The sequence below is a fragment of the Strix uralensis genome, chromosome 11 (genome assembly GCF_047716275.1).
Source record: "Strix uralensis isolate ZFMK-TIS-50842 chromosome 11, bStrUra1, whole genome shotgun sequence".
NCBI classification, from domain to species: Eukaryota; Metazoa; Chordata; class Aves; order Strigiformes; family Strigidae; genus Strix; species Strix uralensis.
The window spans coordinates 25,031,626-25,045,061 of record NC_133982.1 but is presented as its reverse complement, the minus strand read 5'-3'; the positions used below and the strand labels follow the sequence as shown (position 1 = coordinate 25,045,061).

At 42.2% G+C, this 13,436-nt stretch overlaps 1 protein-coding gene across 1 annotated transcript in view; it reads left to right on the top strand.

Annotated features, from left to right (window-relative positions):
- RFX7 (regulatory factor X7) overlaps positions 1-8,536 on the top strand; it is a 53,605-nt gene extending 45,069 nt beyond the window's left edge. Inside the window, exons 8-9 of the mRNA XM_074879872.1 lie at positions 3-298; positions 1,207-8,536. Of these exons, the coding sequence (XP_074735973.1) occupies positions 3-298; positions 1,207-4,521 (3,611 nt within the window). The 3' untranslated portion in view covers positions 4,522-8,536. The remainder of the gene's footprint in view (positions 1-2; positions 299-1,206) is intronic.
- Positions 8,537-13,436: the final 4,900 nt, after the last annotated feature.

Sequence of the window (13,436 nt, the reverse complement as noted above, 5' to 3'; positions counted from 1 at the left end):
AGGAATAAAAGGGATCCCCCAGCCCTCAGCTTTTATACCTACTGCTGAAAGTAATTCCTTTCAACCACAAGTGAAAACTCTGCCATCTCCTGTTGATGCCAAGCAGCAGCTGCAGCGTAAGATCCAGAAGAAGCAGCAAGAACAGAAACTGCAGTCTCCTTTGCCAGGAGAGTCTCCAGCAAAGAAAACAGAAGGCACCACGACCAATGGCGTGACCAGTATATCTAATGGAAGTCCTGCAATTCTGTCTCCTCCGCCTATTGGCATTGTTGTGGCAGCTGTCCCCAGCCCAATACCGGTAATGTTCTCCAGAAAATCTCTAGAGAAACCACCTTAAAAAGGGTTGTAAATTGCCAGTAACTAAGCAGTGGTGTCAGTGGGACAGAAAAATGGTTTTCATTGAAGGGCTCAGGTCCCTTGATGCTTTTCTGTCCCAGTGACTGTGACATACCACATGAGTTACAGGATTGATACAGAGGCAGCAGAATTCTGATCTGGGATTTCAGCTAGCAATAATTAAGGTTCTGTGTGGGAATAATTGCCCTTGAGATGAAGTTTAACCAGACAAGCGTGCTGATATCAGTCATGTGGGTCACTGAGCCCCTAATATGGAATCTAAATTGCCTTTCATCGGCCCAGCACGTTTAGTGGCAGCAACAATTTTATTTTTGCATGAATGTCTGTAATATGGAACATCTTTTGTCTTTCAGCCATACAAAACTGGGCTGGGGGGGAAGGTTATCTGTTTTTAAGATGTTATCTGTGTTGTTGATTTTAAATAGGTAAGCCAATTTTTCTGCCTGGTTAGTGGGTTTGTATTTAACTCGCTTTTGAAACCTTAACAATGAGCAGTGTTTTGAGCACATCCTCTCCTCTTTAACCTTTGTATGTCTGTCTTTTTGGTCCATGTGGTGAAGGATTGTATGAGAACGACCCTTTCATTAGCAGAAGAGTAGAGTAGTGTGTAGACCAGTGCCTTATGCCTTAAAAGTTGAGGCCACATATCTGTCTGCTAATTCTTAGGCAGGCAAATAGAAATTGTCTTGTATATAGTTGAAGAGCTTGTTTTGTTTAAAACTGACATTCACTAGCTTTGCTGTATTGAGCTGTGTTGTTCTTCACCTCTGAAATACTTGGGGACGAGGTGGTCTGTGGGCTTTGGGGACTTCCTTGCTTCATCGCCACACCTTTTGTCTCTCTCTACAGGTGCCGAGGACCAGGCAGTTGGTGACGTCTCCAAGTCCCATGGGATCGTCTGATAGCAAGGTCCTGCCGCTCAACGTTCAGGTGGTCACTCAGCACATGCAATCAGTCAAGCAGTCACCAAAGACTCCCCAGAACGTTCCTGCCAGCCCAGTTGGTGACCGCTCTGCCCGGCATCGCTACCCGCAGATCTTACCGAAGCCAGCAAATACCAGTGCTCTCACCATCCGCTCTCCCACGACAGTGCTCTTTACCAGTAGCCCAATCAAGACTGTTGTGCCCGCTCCACATGTGAATTCCTTAAATGTGGTAAAAATGACAGCAATATCTCTTGCCCCAAGCAGCAGTAGTGTGCCCGTCAGACAGACACCTTCAGTTAGCAGTAGTGCAGGAGCAGTGGAAGAAGGGAGGACTGGTCCACAGATCAAAAACGGATCTGTTGTTTCACTTCAGTCTCCAGGATCCAAACCTAGCACTGTTGTGGCTGCACCTGCAGTCAAGATCAAAATGGAACCAGAAGCATTGCTGGATGAGAACTCAGTACAGGGCCAAGAGAGCTCTGACGTGTCTAAATCCATGAAGGCAACCCCTGATGTGCCTCCTGCTCAACTAATTAATTTTGAGGTTGCAACCTTGAAGGTTTCAGCTGATGATGTCATGGAGGCAAAACCAGTTAAGGGCTGTGATCAGGGAGCTGAAGAAGCAGGGACCAAATATAAAACACAGTCTATTGAGATCACACCAGTTTCTTCAGCAGGCAATAATCAAAGCACTCTAAAGCTCTCAGTTGCCAGTCAAAACTTGTCCAGCACCAGCATCAGTTCACCTCCTACTGGCGAGTCTACGATTAAAGAGAAGACATGCACTAAAAGTCCAAGAAAGCGACAACCTTCTACACTTCAAGATTCCCAGGTACCACCTGTAAAGAAACCACTGGTGGAGCAGCTTTCAGCTGGTAATGCTGTGGAGGGTCAAAAAGGAAACAGTGTTAAGAAGTCTCCAAAGGTTGGATCATTAGCTAACAGTGACAATACAGCAACGCTTGCTCAAATTCCCAGCAACGTACCTGTGAAGGTACCTGTACCTTCTGCAGCTGCAGCAAGCTTAGCAACAGACCTTTCTTTGAGCACCAATTTAAATAGCAGTGATTCTACTTTAGGACAGCAGCTTGCATCAGCATCATCTCCGGATATAAAAGTAAAATTGGAAGGAAACATGTTTATCATAGAAAATGATTCAAAATCTGATGGCAGCTTTAACCCAAATACATGGCACCATATCACCAAAACCTCCGACTTCGCATCTGTGAATTGTGAACAGCAGCAAGAGGTCAGTGTTATGACTATTGCAGGGCACTCTGGCTCCAGTGACTTACAGGAATCGGCATGGGAGCCAGTGCACTGTGAAGGGATACAGCAGGATGCGTACAACCAGCAGTTACAGAGCCAGATCCAGGAGTCTTCCCTGGGTCAAATGCAAGCACAGTCTTCAAATCAGTTACCTCTGCAGTCTGAGCTGAAGGAGTTTGAACATACAGTCCCTCAGTCAAATGAAAACTTCTTTTCGTTTGATGATGACCTCACTCAGGACAGCATTGTGGAGGAGCTGGTGCTCATGGAGGAGCAAATGTCCATGAATAATTCCCATCCGTATGGTGGTTGTCTAGGGATGGCTCTTCAGAGTCAGACCACAGCTCAAGGAGCTCCCGTGTCATCTCACCCAAGCAGCGCGCACTTTTACCACTCGATGCATAACAACAGCACTCCAATTCACACTCCCACCCCCACCCCGACCCCCACACCCACCCCCACCCCAACTCCGACACCCACCTCTGAAATGATCGCTGGATCTCAGAACATGTCCCGAGAGAGCCCGTGTTCGAGGCTGGCTCAGACGACTCCTGTCGACAGTGCTCTAGGAAGCAGCCGGCACACGCCCATCGGCACGCCGCATTCGAACTGCAGCAGCAGTGTCCCCCCAAGTCCTGTGGAATGCCGAAACCCGTTTGCATTTACACCCATCAGCTCCAGCATGGCTTACCATGACGCCAGCATTATATCGAGTAGCCCCGTGAAGCCAATGCAGCGGCCTATGGCTACCCATCCCGACAAAACCAAGCTTGAGTGGATGAATAATGGCTACGGTGGTGTTAGCAATTCGTCGGTTGCAAACCACGGCATCCTCACGAGCTATCAGGAGCTGGTGGAAGATCGCTTCAGGAAACCTCACGCCTTTGCCGTTCCTGGCCAGTCATACCAGTCTCAGCCGCGCCACCACGACACTCACTTCGGACGCGTGACTCCCGTTTCGCCTGTGCAGCACCAGGCAGCCCCTGTCAGCAGCACCACCAAGCAAGAGGGCTTTGCTGTTCCTGCTCCTTTGGACAACAAAGGAACCGGTTCCTCTCTCAACAACAGTCTGAGATGCCGGAGCGTGAGCCCCGCTGTCCATCGCCAGCGAAATCTCAGTGGAAGCACTGTCTACCCTGTTTCAAATATACCACGCTCTAACCTGACACCTTTTGGAAGTCCAGTGACTCCTGAAATTCACAATGTATTTGCTAATATCCATGCAGACACCAGTGCCAATAACATAGCGCAAAGAAGCCAGTCAGTCCCGTTGACTGTGATGATGCAGACGGCCTTCCCGTCTCTTCAGAAACAAACAAACACTAAAAAAATAACCAATGTGTTGTTAAACAAACTGGATTCTGATAGCGATGATGCAGTGAGAGGTTTGGGAATGAACAACATGCCCTCAAATTACACAGCCAGGATGAATCTCACTCAGATTTTAGAGACATCCGCCGCTTTTCCCAGTGCCAACCCGCAAAATATGATCAATTCCAGCACTTCGGTTTATGAATTCCAAACACCAAATTACCTCACAAAAAACAGCAGCACCGATCAGATCAGTTTTTCTTCTGGAGATAACCAAGCACAATCAGACATCGGAGAGCAGCAATTAGATTTCAGCAGCACTGTAAAAGACCTTTTAGGGGAGGACAGTCTGCCAACAAACCAGCAGCTGGTGAATCAGGTGGCATCAGATCTCAATAATGTTGCATCTGTCTTTTCCAGCGACATCAGGTTGTCTTCCGAGCTCTCAGGCAGCATTAATGATCTGAACACTTTAGACACAAATCTACTGTTTGATCCAGGTCGTCAGCAGGGACAAGACGATGATGCTACACTGGAGGAATTAAAAAATGACCCCTTGTTTCAACAAATCTGCAATGAATCCATTAACTCAATGACTACATCAGGTTTTGAGTGGATGGAGAGTAAAGATCATCCTGCTGTTGAAATGTTGGGTTAATCTTGTTTTATAATATGTATGTAGCACACTGTATCTAAAAGACAGACGTATTGTATTTGTCTTAATGGAAGTGCCTCCCGCAGCAGAAACACTTGCTATGTATTGTGGCATTTTTTAAAAAGTTTGCTGTACCTGTTGCTCATTCTTCAGCAGGGAAAAGGCAGTCTTACCAATTTTAAACAAATCTCTGAAGGTGATGGGCTATCAAAGAGCCAGTATTGAAGTTTAAATTTTATAGTGTTTCCCATTCAACATTTCTTACTGTAGCAACTAATGAAGTGGTTAATAGCCAGCCAGCGATGACAGCTGTGGTTAAGGCTTTGGGAGGTTTTTAAGTCGAGCTCATTAGTAGGGTTTCCATACTTTGTCCTGCTTGTTACTTCTTAGTAGATGATCCTTACTGACCTTTGTCGTTCAGGTTTGAAATGCAGGGTGCCTGCAAATAGATAGGTGGTGGGGACTGGGTACAAGGGAACGTGCAGGTGCCTGGCTGTTGAGTAGCTGTCTTGAGCACTGCTCAGTGGTGAACTGTGGGAAGTCTCTGTAGCACTGGTGCCATTAACATCTCTAGTAAAACACAGAGATAGGAAAAACTAACAGGAATGATCAAGGAAAAAGAAAGATGCACTAAATTTTTTATTTAAGAGAAATAAATCTATGTAGTTATTTTATCCATTAATATTCATGACATACTTGATATTTTAGTTGTCACTTCAGTGTTTTTATGTTAGGTAAAATTCACGTGAAAAGATTTTTGAGCACTGAGATTTAATCTAAGCATAACACCCTATTTTGAAGTGATAGGTACTGTTTATTTATCAATGCTAGAGAAGGAATGAGATCTGTTCCCTCTCTTTTAAATAAAGGAGCTGCTGGAGCTCATTAAAGTACTATTTTTAAAGATTTGTTTTTTAAGTTTGCTCTTTCCTAACCTAGTGGAGGGTGTAGGAAGGTGTTCTTTTCTCTGTATTTCAGTTGGTTGAGCCTTTCTGTCTTTCTTGCTTGCTCTCTTTCTCTCAAACAAAAGATGATTAAAAGATTAGAAAATGTGGTTGATCTAAAAATATTTCATATAGAGCCATAATACTGCCAGGCACTTTACAGATACACAGTAAGACATGTGATCTTTCTTTTGGTAAAACTTCTTTTAAAAGAAGTACGTACTCTTTTAGAAGCCTGAATTTCATTTTCATAAGTGATTTGCCAGGGCTGGTGAATCTATTTTGTTTTAGAAGTCCTTAGCTGCCCCTCTGGAAAATGAGATTTAGACTTCTGCCTCATTAGTTCACTTGAACCAAAAAAGACCTTTTGTTTTACCAGCATGGCATGGATCTCTCTAATGGTCAGAAGAGAGAGGTACTTCACTGGCCATGGCATTGATACTAGAAAGAGGACATGCAGAGGCAGCTTTTACAAAAGAAGTGGTGCACTGAGGGTGCTAGGATACCATCCCTCAAGCTTAGTATAAGATTGATTATTTCTCCTGTGAACTGACACTTACAAATGAGAAAACAGCAGAAAACATTTTCCTCTCTTGCATTACTACTTCGAGCGGTCATAAATTTATGAAGGGGGAGGCACAATAAGCCCCCCCTAGATTTACTTAAGGGGAAGATGCTCGGATTTTTTTGGTGATTAGTGGTTTTTTGTTTGTCTTGGTGGTCTATTGTTTCTTCAGTTTTTGCTAATGACTTGAGATCCCAGTACTGGTCAAGTTTTTTGGCAGTGCTGATTCAACTTGTGCTGCTGCATTGGCACTTGAGGTGCTTCTGTACCATGGCTTCTCTTGCTCTTGCCCCAATTCATCACCAGTCTGTGGCCTCTTCTGCAGGGACAAACAGTTGTGCCAAGCTGTAGCACCTTATGGGGGCCTGATTTCACTGTGCTTGCATCAGAAGTTTTGCCACTTCGTCAGGAACAAACTTGGAGAGTTCAGATCCCTCACTGAAGCATGTGGATGTGCAATAGTTTGCTTTGCTTCATTTAAGACCAACTGACCCTTTTAGGTTTTGTTAAGGAAATGGGGAGGCCATTTAAAACTGCATGGTAGCCTTCTTGTTATCTTGCCAGATGTCTGTCAGTAAGGCTTGAACCATTTTTCTTGTAGACTAAAGTTGCTGAAGGCAGGGCTTGAGTTCTGTACCTGCCTGAGGCCTTTTGGCAGAGATGTGCTGAACATCCTCTTACTTGTTTGACTTCACAGGGTCTGAGACACACTCAGCACCTCTTCCCCCTGCCCCCCCGCCCTGCCCCTGTGTGAAGTGCCAGCACCACTGTGACTGGGTGAAACCTCCTTCCGATGGAGAGTGACGGGGGAGGAGGTGAGCGCTGGCACTGCGGGGAGAGGCCACACACCACTGCAGCAGCCTGTGCGCTTGCACGACGTGCTGGCCTCACGTCCAGGTCACTAACACTGAGACCGAGGTGAGCTTGGGGGAAATAAGATTTTGCTTAACTCCCACTAGTTTTTTAAGAACATTTCTTAGAAAAGAGTCGATTTAAAGCTGATGCGTTCTAAATTATGCAGCCGTCACCAAAGGTTTTTAAAAGTGCGTTTAAAATTATTTTTAAATACAAGTATTACATTGGGCCTAACATGACTTAATTAACGGAAATATTCTATAATCAGTGGATTTAAAGCAAATATATGTTTAATTTAAGAAGTGTTAAACTCAATAAGGATTGTTTCAAGTAAAATCCAAAAATCCAAGGCACAGGCACGGCTTTGTACATTGGTATGTATTATTTTAGAGGTGTTTGTGTGTTGGTGTTATAATTAATAATGTTAGGTCCCTGTACTTAGTGCTAGTTAGTTCTTTACTATACATTGAGACGGAGCACTACTGCACACCAAAGTATGCAATACCCAAAGGAAAATTCTGTGATTCTAACAAATGGAAGCCTGTCTGTGTCAGATACTCCAAAACTAAGAATTTGAGACAGTTCTGACCCCTTGTTTACATTATTGGCTTCCTACTAACATGAGAAATAAATTATTTTGATAGCAGTTTTTGCTAAACTACACGAACTAGTGAATTTGTACTGTGTGTACAGTATTGCGGCAAACACCTTAAATTTGGTTGGTTGGTTAGTCCAGCAAACTTTCTGGGTTCATATATTGCACTAAAATTCTGTTGAACCTGTGGCAGGCACATTCCTTAGGATAAATGCAACAAATACGGCCCACAGATTAAAAAAAAAAAAAAAAAAGGCAAAACAAAAAAAATCTTTTTAATGTGTTTCATTATTAAAAGGCAAAATGTCATTAAAAGTGACAGGTGAAATTGTCTTATGTAGCAATGTGCATTGATCTCAATGAGATATTTCTATTTCTTATTCTCTTACATGAGAATATTACAGCAGGAAAAATTAAGTTTAGTTTGCTTCACCATGTTAATACATGATCACAAAACGTGCATGAGTGTTAATGACTTAATCTTGTACAGTACTAGATATATTCCTGTAACCACTTTTATTTTTTTTATTCTTTTGCTGTATTGAAACTGGTTCAGTGTTAACCAGGTGAGCATAGTTATTCACAAGTTATTTACTTTTTTATGTTAACTAATTCAGCTTAGTTATTGTTGAATATGTTCCTTTCTTGGATTATTTTTTATTGTTCTGGTGTTGAAAATCATTTTTGCATCATTTTATCATGATAAGAATTCATGAAGTAAATAATTTGCAAATAATTGCAATAAGCACTGACTTCTGAACTGAAAAGAAGGAAAGCGTTTCTTGTGCAGTGCATCTGAGGTTCATATAATAGTCTTGTACTATACTGTGCTTTATTTACTGCACCGTAAGGAAAGAAAAATCCCTGTTCCACGTTTTCATTTAGTGCAGGAAATCCAGTTTCTCCCCTCTTCCCCAGTGTTTTGTTGTCTGTTGTACTGCTGAAACTACAGTAGTTGAATATTGCAGTAGCATTTCAGTTATTTTTTTTATTGAAAGTGCTCAAAAATTGTTTTTTAAATGTTTTCAAAAACAATAAAAACATTTTATATTAAAATTACTTCTGGAGTTTTTTCTTCATATGGAAAATGTGTGTTAAGGTTGACCTAAAATACAGAGCTTTCTAGTTTGTGCAAAGACAGATCGCAGCTGCCCAGCTGTACCGACTTGCTGCAGTTGCTGACCCCAGTTATACACGTAAAGCTGAGCATGAAGGTGAATCTTCCTAGCTGGGATGCCTTGGTCGGCCTGTGCTCTCAGAGTGGTCTCTTGAGAGGCGTTAGTGGTAACGGGCTTCTGACCATTCACTTTATATTCCATTTCTCTAGGTGTCCCTTTTACGTGGAAAGTACTTGTGTGGTGATACTATTACATCTGGGAGATAAAAGCAGCTGCAGCCTACGGTTGAACCTGACAGTTCAAATTTGCCATCAAACGTTAAAATCGTGTTTTGGCTGAGGCTGTACTTCAGAACATGGTGGTGATAGCTGTGCTGGTTAGAGTTGTTGTCACGTGCAGCTCCTCTGTGCTGCACTCATCCCGGCATGGGTGCTGGTCAAAGTGTTCGTTTCATGTCTGGGTGGTGGCTCTTGCTGGTGGGGCATACAACATCCCATTGCAGGTAGAGCCATCCGCAGTGGCGGTGCTTGGCTGATTTTGCTTTTTGATGCTAGTAAAGCACTCTTACAGGGTAGTGTTATGGCGCAGCTTGGCTTGCTGCCATACAGGGGAAAAAGCTCTGTTTTGATCTATGGAGTCCTTTATTTGGGTTGTAAAATTGTATGTAAACCCAGCAGTGTTCCCAGCACAGTCTATGTGAACATGATGGAAAAGTATTGCCACAAAGCAGAAACTGGCTACGAGAAAATACTCAGGTTTTCATGCCAGAAAGATAGCACTGGTTAACAGACTCCATCCCAGACTACAGAGGTGCTGAGATGAGCTGGCAGGTGGCAAGATTTGATGGTGGTATAAAATCACTTACGTTCATCAACAAAGAAAAAGAATCATTGGGGAGATATAAATGAGACAAAACGAATGAAAGCGCATCAGAAAGACAGATAAATTGTAACATGACATTGGAGGGAATGCTATTAATGTATCTCACTGGATTCTAAGTTCAGGTGCTCAAAAAAGAGTTCTCGGTGAACTATTTACAGACAAGCTTTCTCCATGTTCCACAGTCATAAAAAATGCAAATTAAAAATTCCCAAGGAATGAGATGGAATATAATGTAGGAGATATAGAAGGCTATTTTAGAAATCGATAGTTCATCTGAAGTAATAATGGGTTTAATCGGAACCTTTCAGCTGTAGACTGGAAAGAATTGGCCTTAATGGTTAATAAAAAGGGTCATAAGAACAAACAAATCTGACTTAATGGAAATGACCTAACAAGAAAGACTTAAGAAGGTGGAAATGTCGAAACTAAATGCATGATCAAAATACCTCAAAATGTGGAAGCCGTGAGCTTTGTAGGTTTCAAAAAGACTAGGTGCTTATATGTTTAATAAAGACATCAAGTGTAAATTCTAAACAACTGCTTAGAAATGTTTTTACATCTTCAGAAATATAAATCAGCATGTGTGAATGCAGCTGGTATTCTGGTAAACAATTCCCCCTCTAGGGTCATAAGGATTGCTGTGTTGAATTAGCCAGTGGTTCGTGTAGTCTATACAGTGTCTCTGGAGACAGATAACTGCCGTCTTCTCCAGAGGAAAAAGCCCTGCATTATTAGGTGGTTGCAGAATAAACTGCCTCTGCAAAAGCTACTCTCCTAGATGGAAGAGCTGGAAGATCAATCTGAACCCAAGGCATTAGAGCTGGGGGGGTGGACTAGGTGACCTCTGGAGCTCCCTTCCAACCTCACTTTGTCAGCATGTGCATCAAGGCTGGAGAGTTGAGTAACCTAACTGGATCTGACTGTGTAGCATGGCTGCTCTCACTCAGGTAAAGTTTATGGATAGTATTTGATAATCATCAAATTCATCTGACAGCAAATTTTTAATTATCTAGGCCTCCTCTGATAGTAAGTCAGAGATAACCAATGCTTGGATTTTGCTGCCCTCCTCCCCCTCTTACAAACAGCGCAAGTTAAGCTTGGATAAGGAGAGGAAATACAAGAAAAATGTATAGTGAGGCTTACAAATTGTGGAATAGCTCTGGAAAGTGATTCCAAACTTAAGAAATGAGCAGTGACCTGATGGTACACTTAAGATGTTTGAGTAATGCTTATAAGCGAGTGCAATAAAACTTGCAAACTTAGTGGTTCATGTAAAACTTTTAATCTGCATAGCATTTCTAATAGTTACCTGCAGTCACCCAGACCAGAAGACCGTTAAGCATCCAGGAGTTAGTGATCCACAAAACAGTTAACAATTAACCTGAATAGGTCCAGGCCTGCACAGCTGTCCCTGTGTTGTTCTGTGCTTATCCCCTGGCTGCAGGGTAAAGTTGGCCAGGAGCCTGCAGGCAGCTCCCGCTCAGTGCCGGCGATTATGCCACCGGTGTGGCCTTGCCTTTATCTGAAAGTGCAGCAAGAAGTTCTCATGTGAATGTCCTTTCTGCTTAACAGTAGAAATGTTGAACAGAGTTGTTTACTTGTAAGAAAATCCTACGATAGCTGAAATAACCAAAATGAGGTGACCTTTCCCCTGGCAGGATCTGCATGTGCTTCAGAAGCTTCAGAAGCTTCAGAAGGTGAGGGATCTGAAAGGATGTAAGACTGACTGTACTGTCCTCTCTTTAGTGTTAGCTCTAGCAAATGGCTTTTTAAGCAGTACTTCATAGAATCTGAGTGCCTTTGTTACTGCTATCATAACAAGCCAGCACCTCCTAGTGTATAATTAACGTTACCTAATAAAATTTCAAATATTTTAGTCTCTTTTGCTTTTTCTGCTCAACCTCTTAAAAAAAGAAAAAAGGGTAGAATATGAACTAAGCAAGGCCAGATCAATCAAGTCAAAAGTGAACTGAGAACATGGAGAAATTTGCTTAGAAAACATACAGTGCTAAAGAGATGACAGTTTCATTCTGCAGATTGCAGTGTTCAAACACCCGAAACAGAAGACCACCTTGATACAATGCAGAATATATAACCAAGTGATTTTTGTTCCTGATGGATCATAACATTACTGCTATGTGCTTTGAATATGTAGGAGCTACCCTACTAGTGATGTAAATACTTGAGATGTGTTGCTTTGGAACATTTGCATATCTATTCTCCAGCGGCTTTGTCGTGGCTCCTCCTGAGTCTGTTCTTCCTGGGCCTGCCTACCAGTTTTCTATATCTGGTAATGCCTCAGCTCTGCAATCATTAAAAAGGTCCATTTTTGTCCCTGTGGCTCATCTTTCCTCTGTTGTCAGCTTCCTTTTAATAAACTGCTTTCATATGGATGATGATAAGTTGCGTATCATTGGAACTTTGCCTATCCACACTATCTAATTAGATGATGCCTAATAGAATCAAATTTTCAGTGGATCTCAAACTGCTGTTTCAAATAATATTCAAATTATCTTATCAGTATGCCACTGATCTGGAGCATACTCCGTTGCATATGTGGGGTTTTTTGACACAAATGTTAAAAATGTACTTGGAAAATTGGTCCAAGGATGGAAATGAGTCTCAGAGCTTGTGAGAAGGCTCCATTTTAACCTACCTACACATACATTTTTGATAGAAATATTTTCAAAGTAGTACAGAAATTATACCAAATATTCTAAACTTGTTTTTAAAGCCTTCATGTACCTTAAAGATAGGAAAAAGGAGATGCATAGGAAGTTGAAAACACATCTTAATTTATTCAGGAGTTGATAGCTTTATATCCAGTTATTAACTTGGTGCTAGTGGATTTTCATGAAGACTAAATTCAACAGGGCATTTCCTGGCTGCTGCTGTGGCTGAGTCCAGCTGTAGCCTCAGGATTTCTGAGCGCTATATGGAGTTGGGTGGCTAGTAGGAATCAGGAATCCTCAAGTTGCAGACCTACACATCACTACAAATCTGTGCTTCTCCACATCCTTACTTTAGAGAGCTATTGGGCTCCCTCTTCTCCAGTTTTTAGTATGGATGAGAAAACACAGCTGTATAACTGTATTACATTATAAACTAACTGATTAGGACTCACTCATCTCCCTTCTCTATCAAAAATACCCTTGAGTGTTCAATTTGCCTGCTCCATATCAGTACTTCAACAGGACGCTTGTTCCAAGGGCTGTGATAATCAGTTTCCAGAGAGATCCAGCCCAATTCCTCCTTGCTCTGAGACAAGAAGAGGCATTTTGAAATGTGCTGTTTAAAAAGCTGTGTATAAGCAATGATTATTTCAGGCTGGAACAAAATGCTATTTGATTCTATTTCAAACTGCTTTGAAAATCAGAACAATCTCTCCTGCTATGTATGTATAGATGAGAGGGGAGATGAAGTGCCTGTGTGCAAGAGGCCCTGTTCAGAGGTTCTTGTGCCAGTGGCATAACTAAAATCTACTCTGACAAGGATTACTTGTGGAAAGCAAAACTAATGCTGGGGCCTAAAATGGCTGTCTCTGCAGGAACAAAATAGGGCATCCCAGTGCTTACTAATAAGGAATTGCTGAAGACCTGTTATGCTGCACAAAAATTCAGAAATGTTTTGCTGCTTTAGGAATTATCTGAAGTCGCATTTTTTTATAAATAACGTTTACAAAAGGTAGCCATGTAATACAGGAGATTTGCGTTTCCCTTTGTTTGGCAGAGGTAATAGTCTTCTCCCTAACAGATATCCCTTTACAGCATGCACAAAGCTCTACATCCTTGTCAGTCATCCTGCTTTTTAGGAGTACTTTGTTGTGGGATTACTTTCTATGCCAGCCAGATCTGAAGATGTGTGGACACTTCTTGGATGGTGTGCTATTATGTCTAGCTTGGCTTTATTGGTAATTAATTCCCAGTGGCAACACTTTCAAGTTCTTTGGAAACCAATCA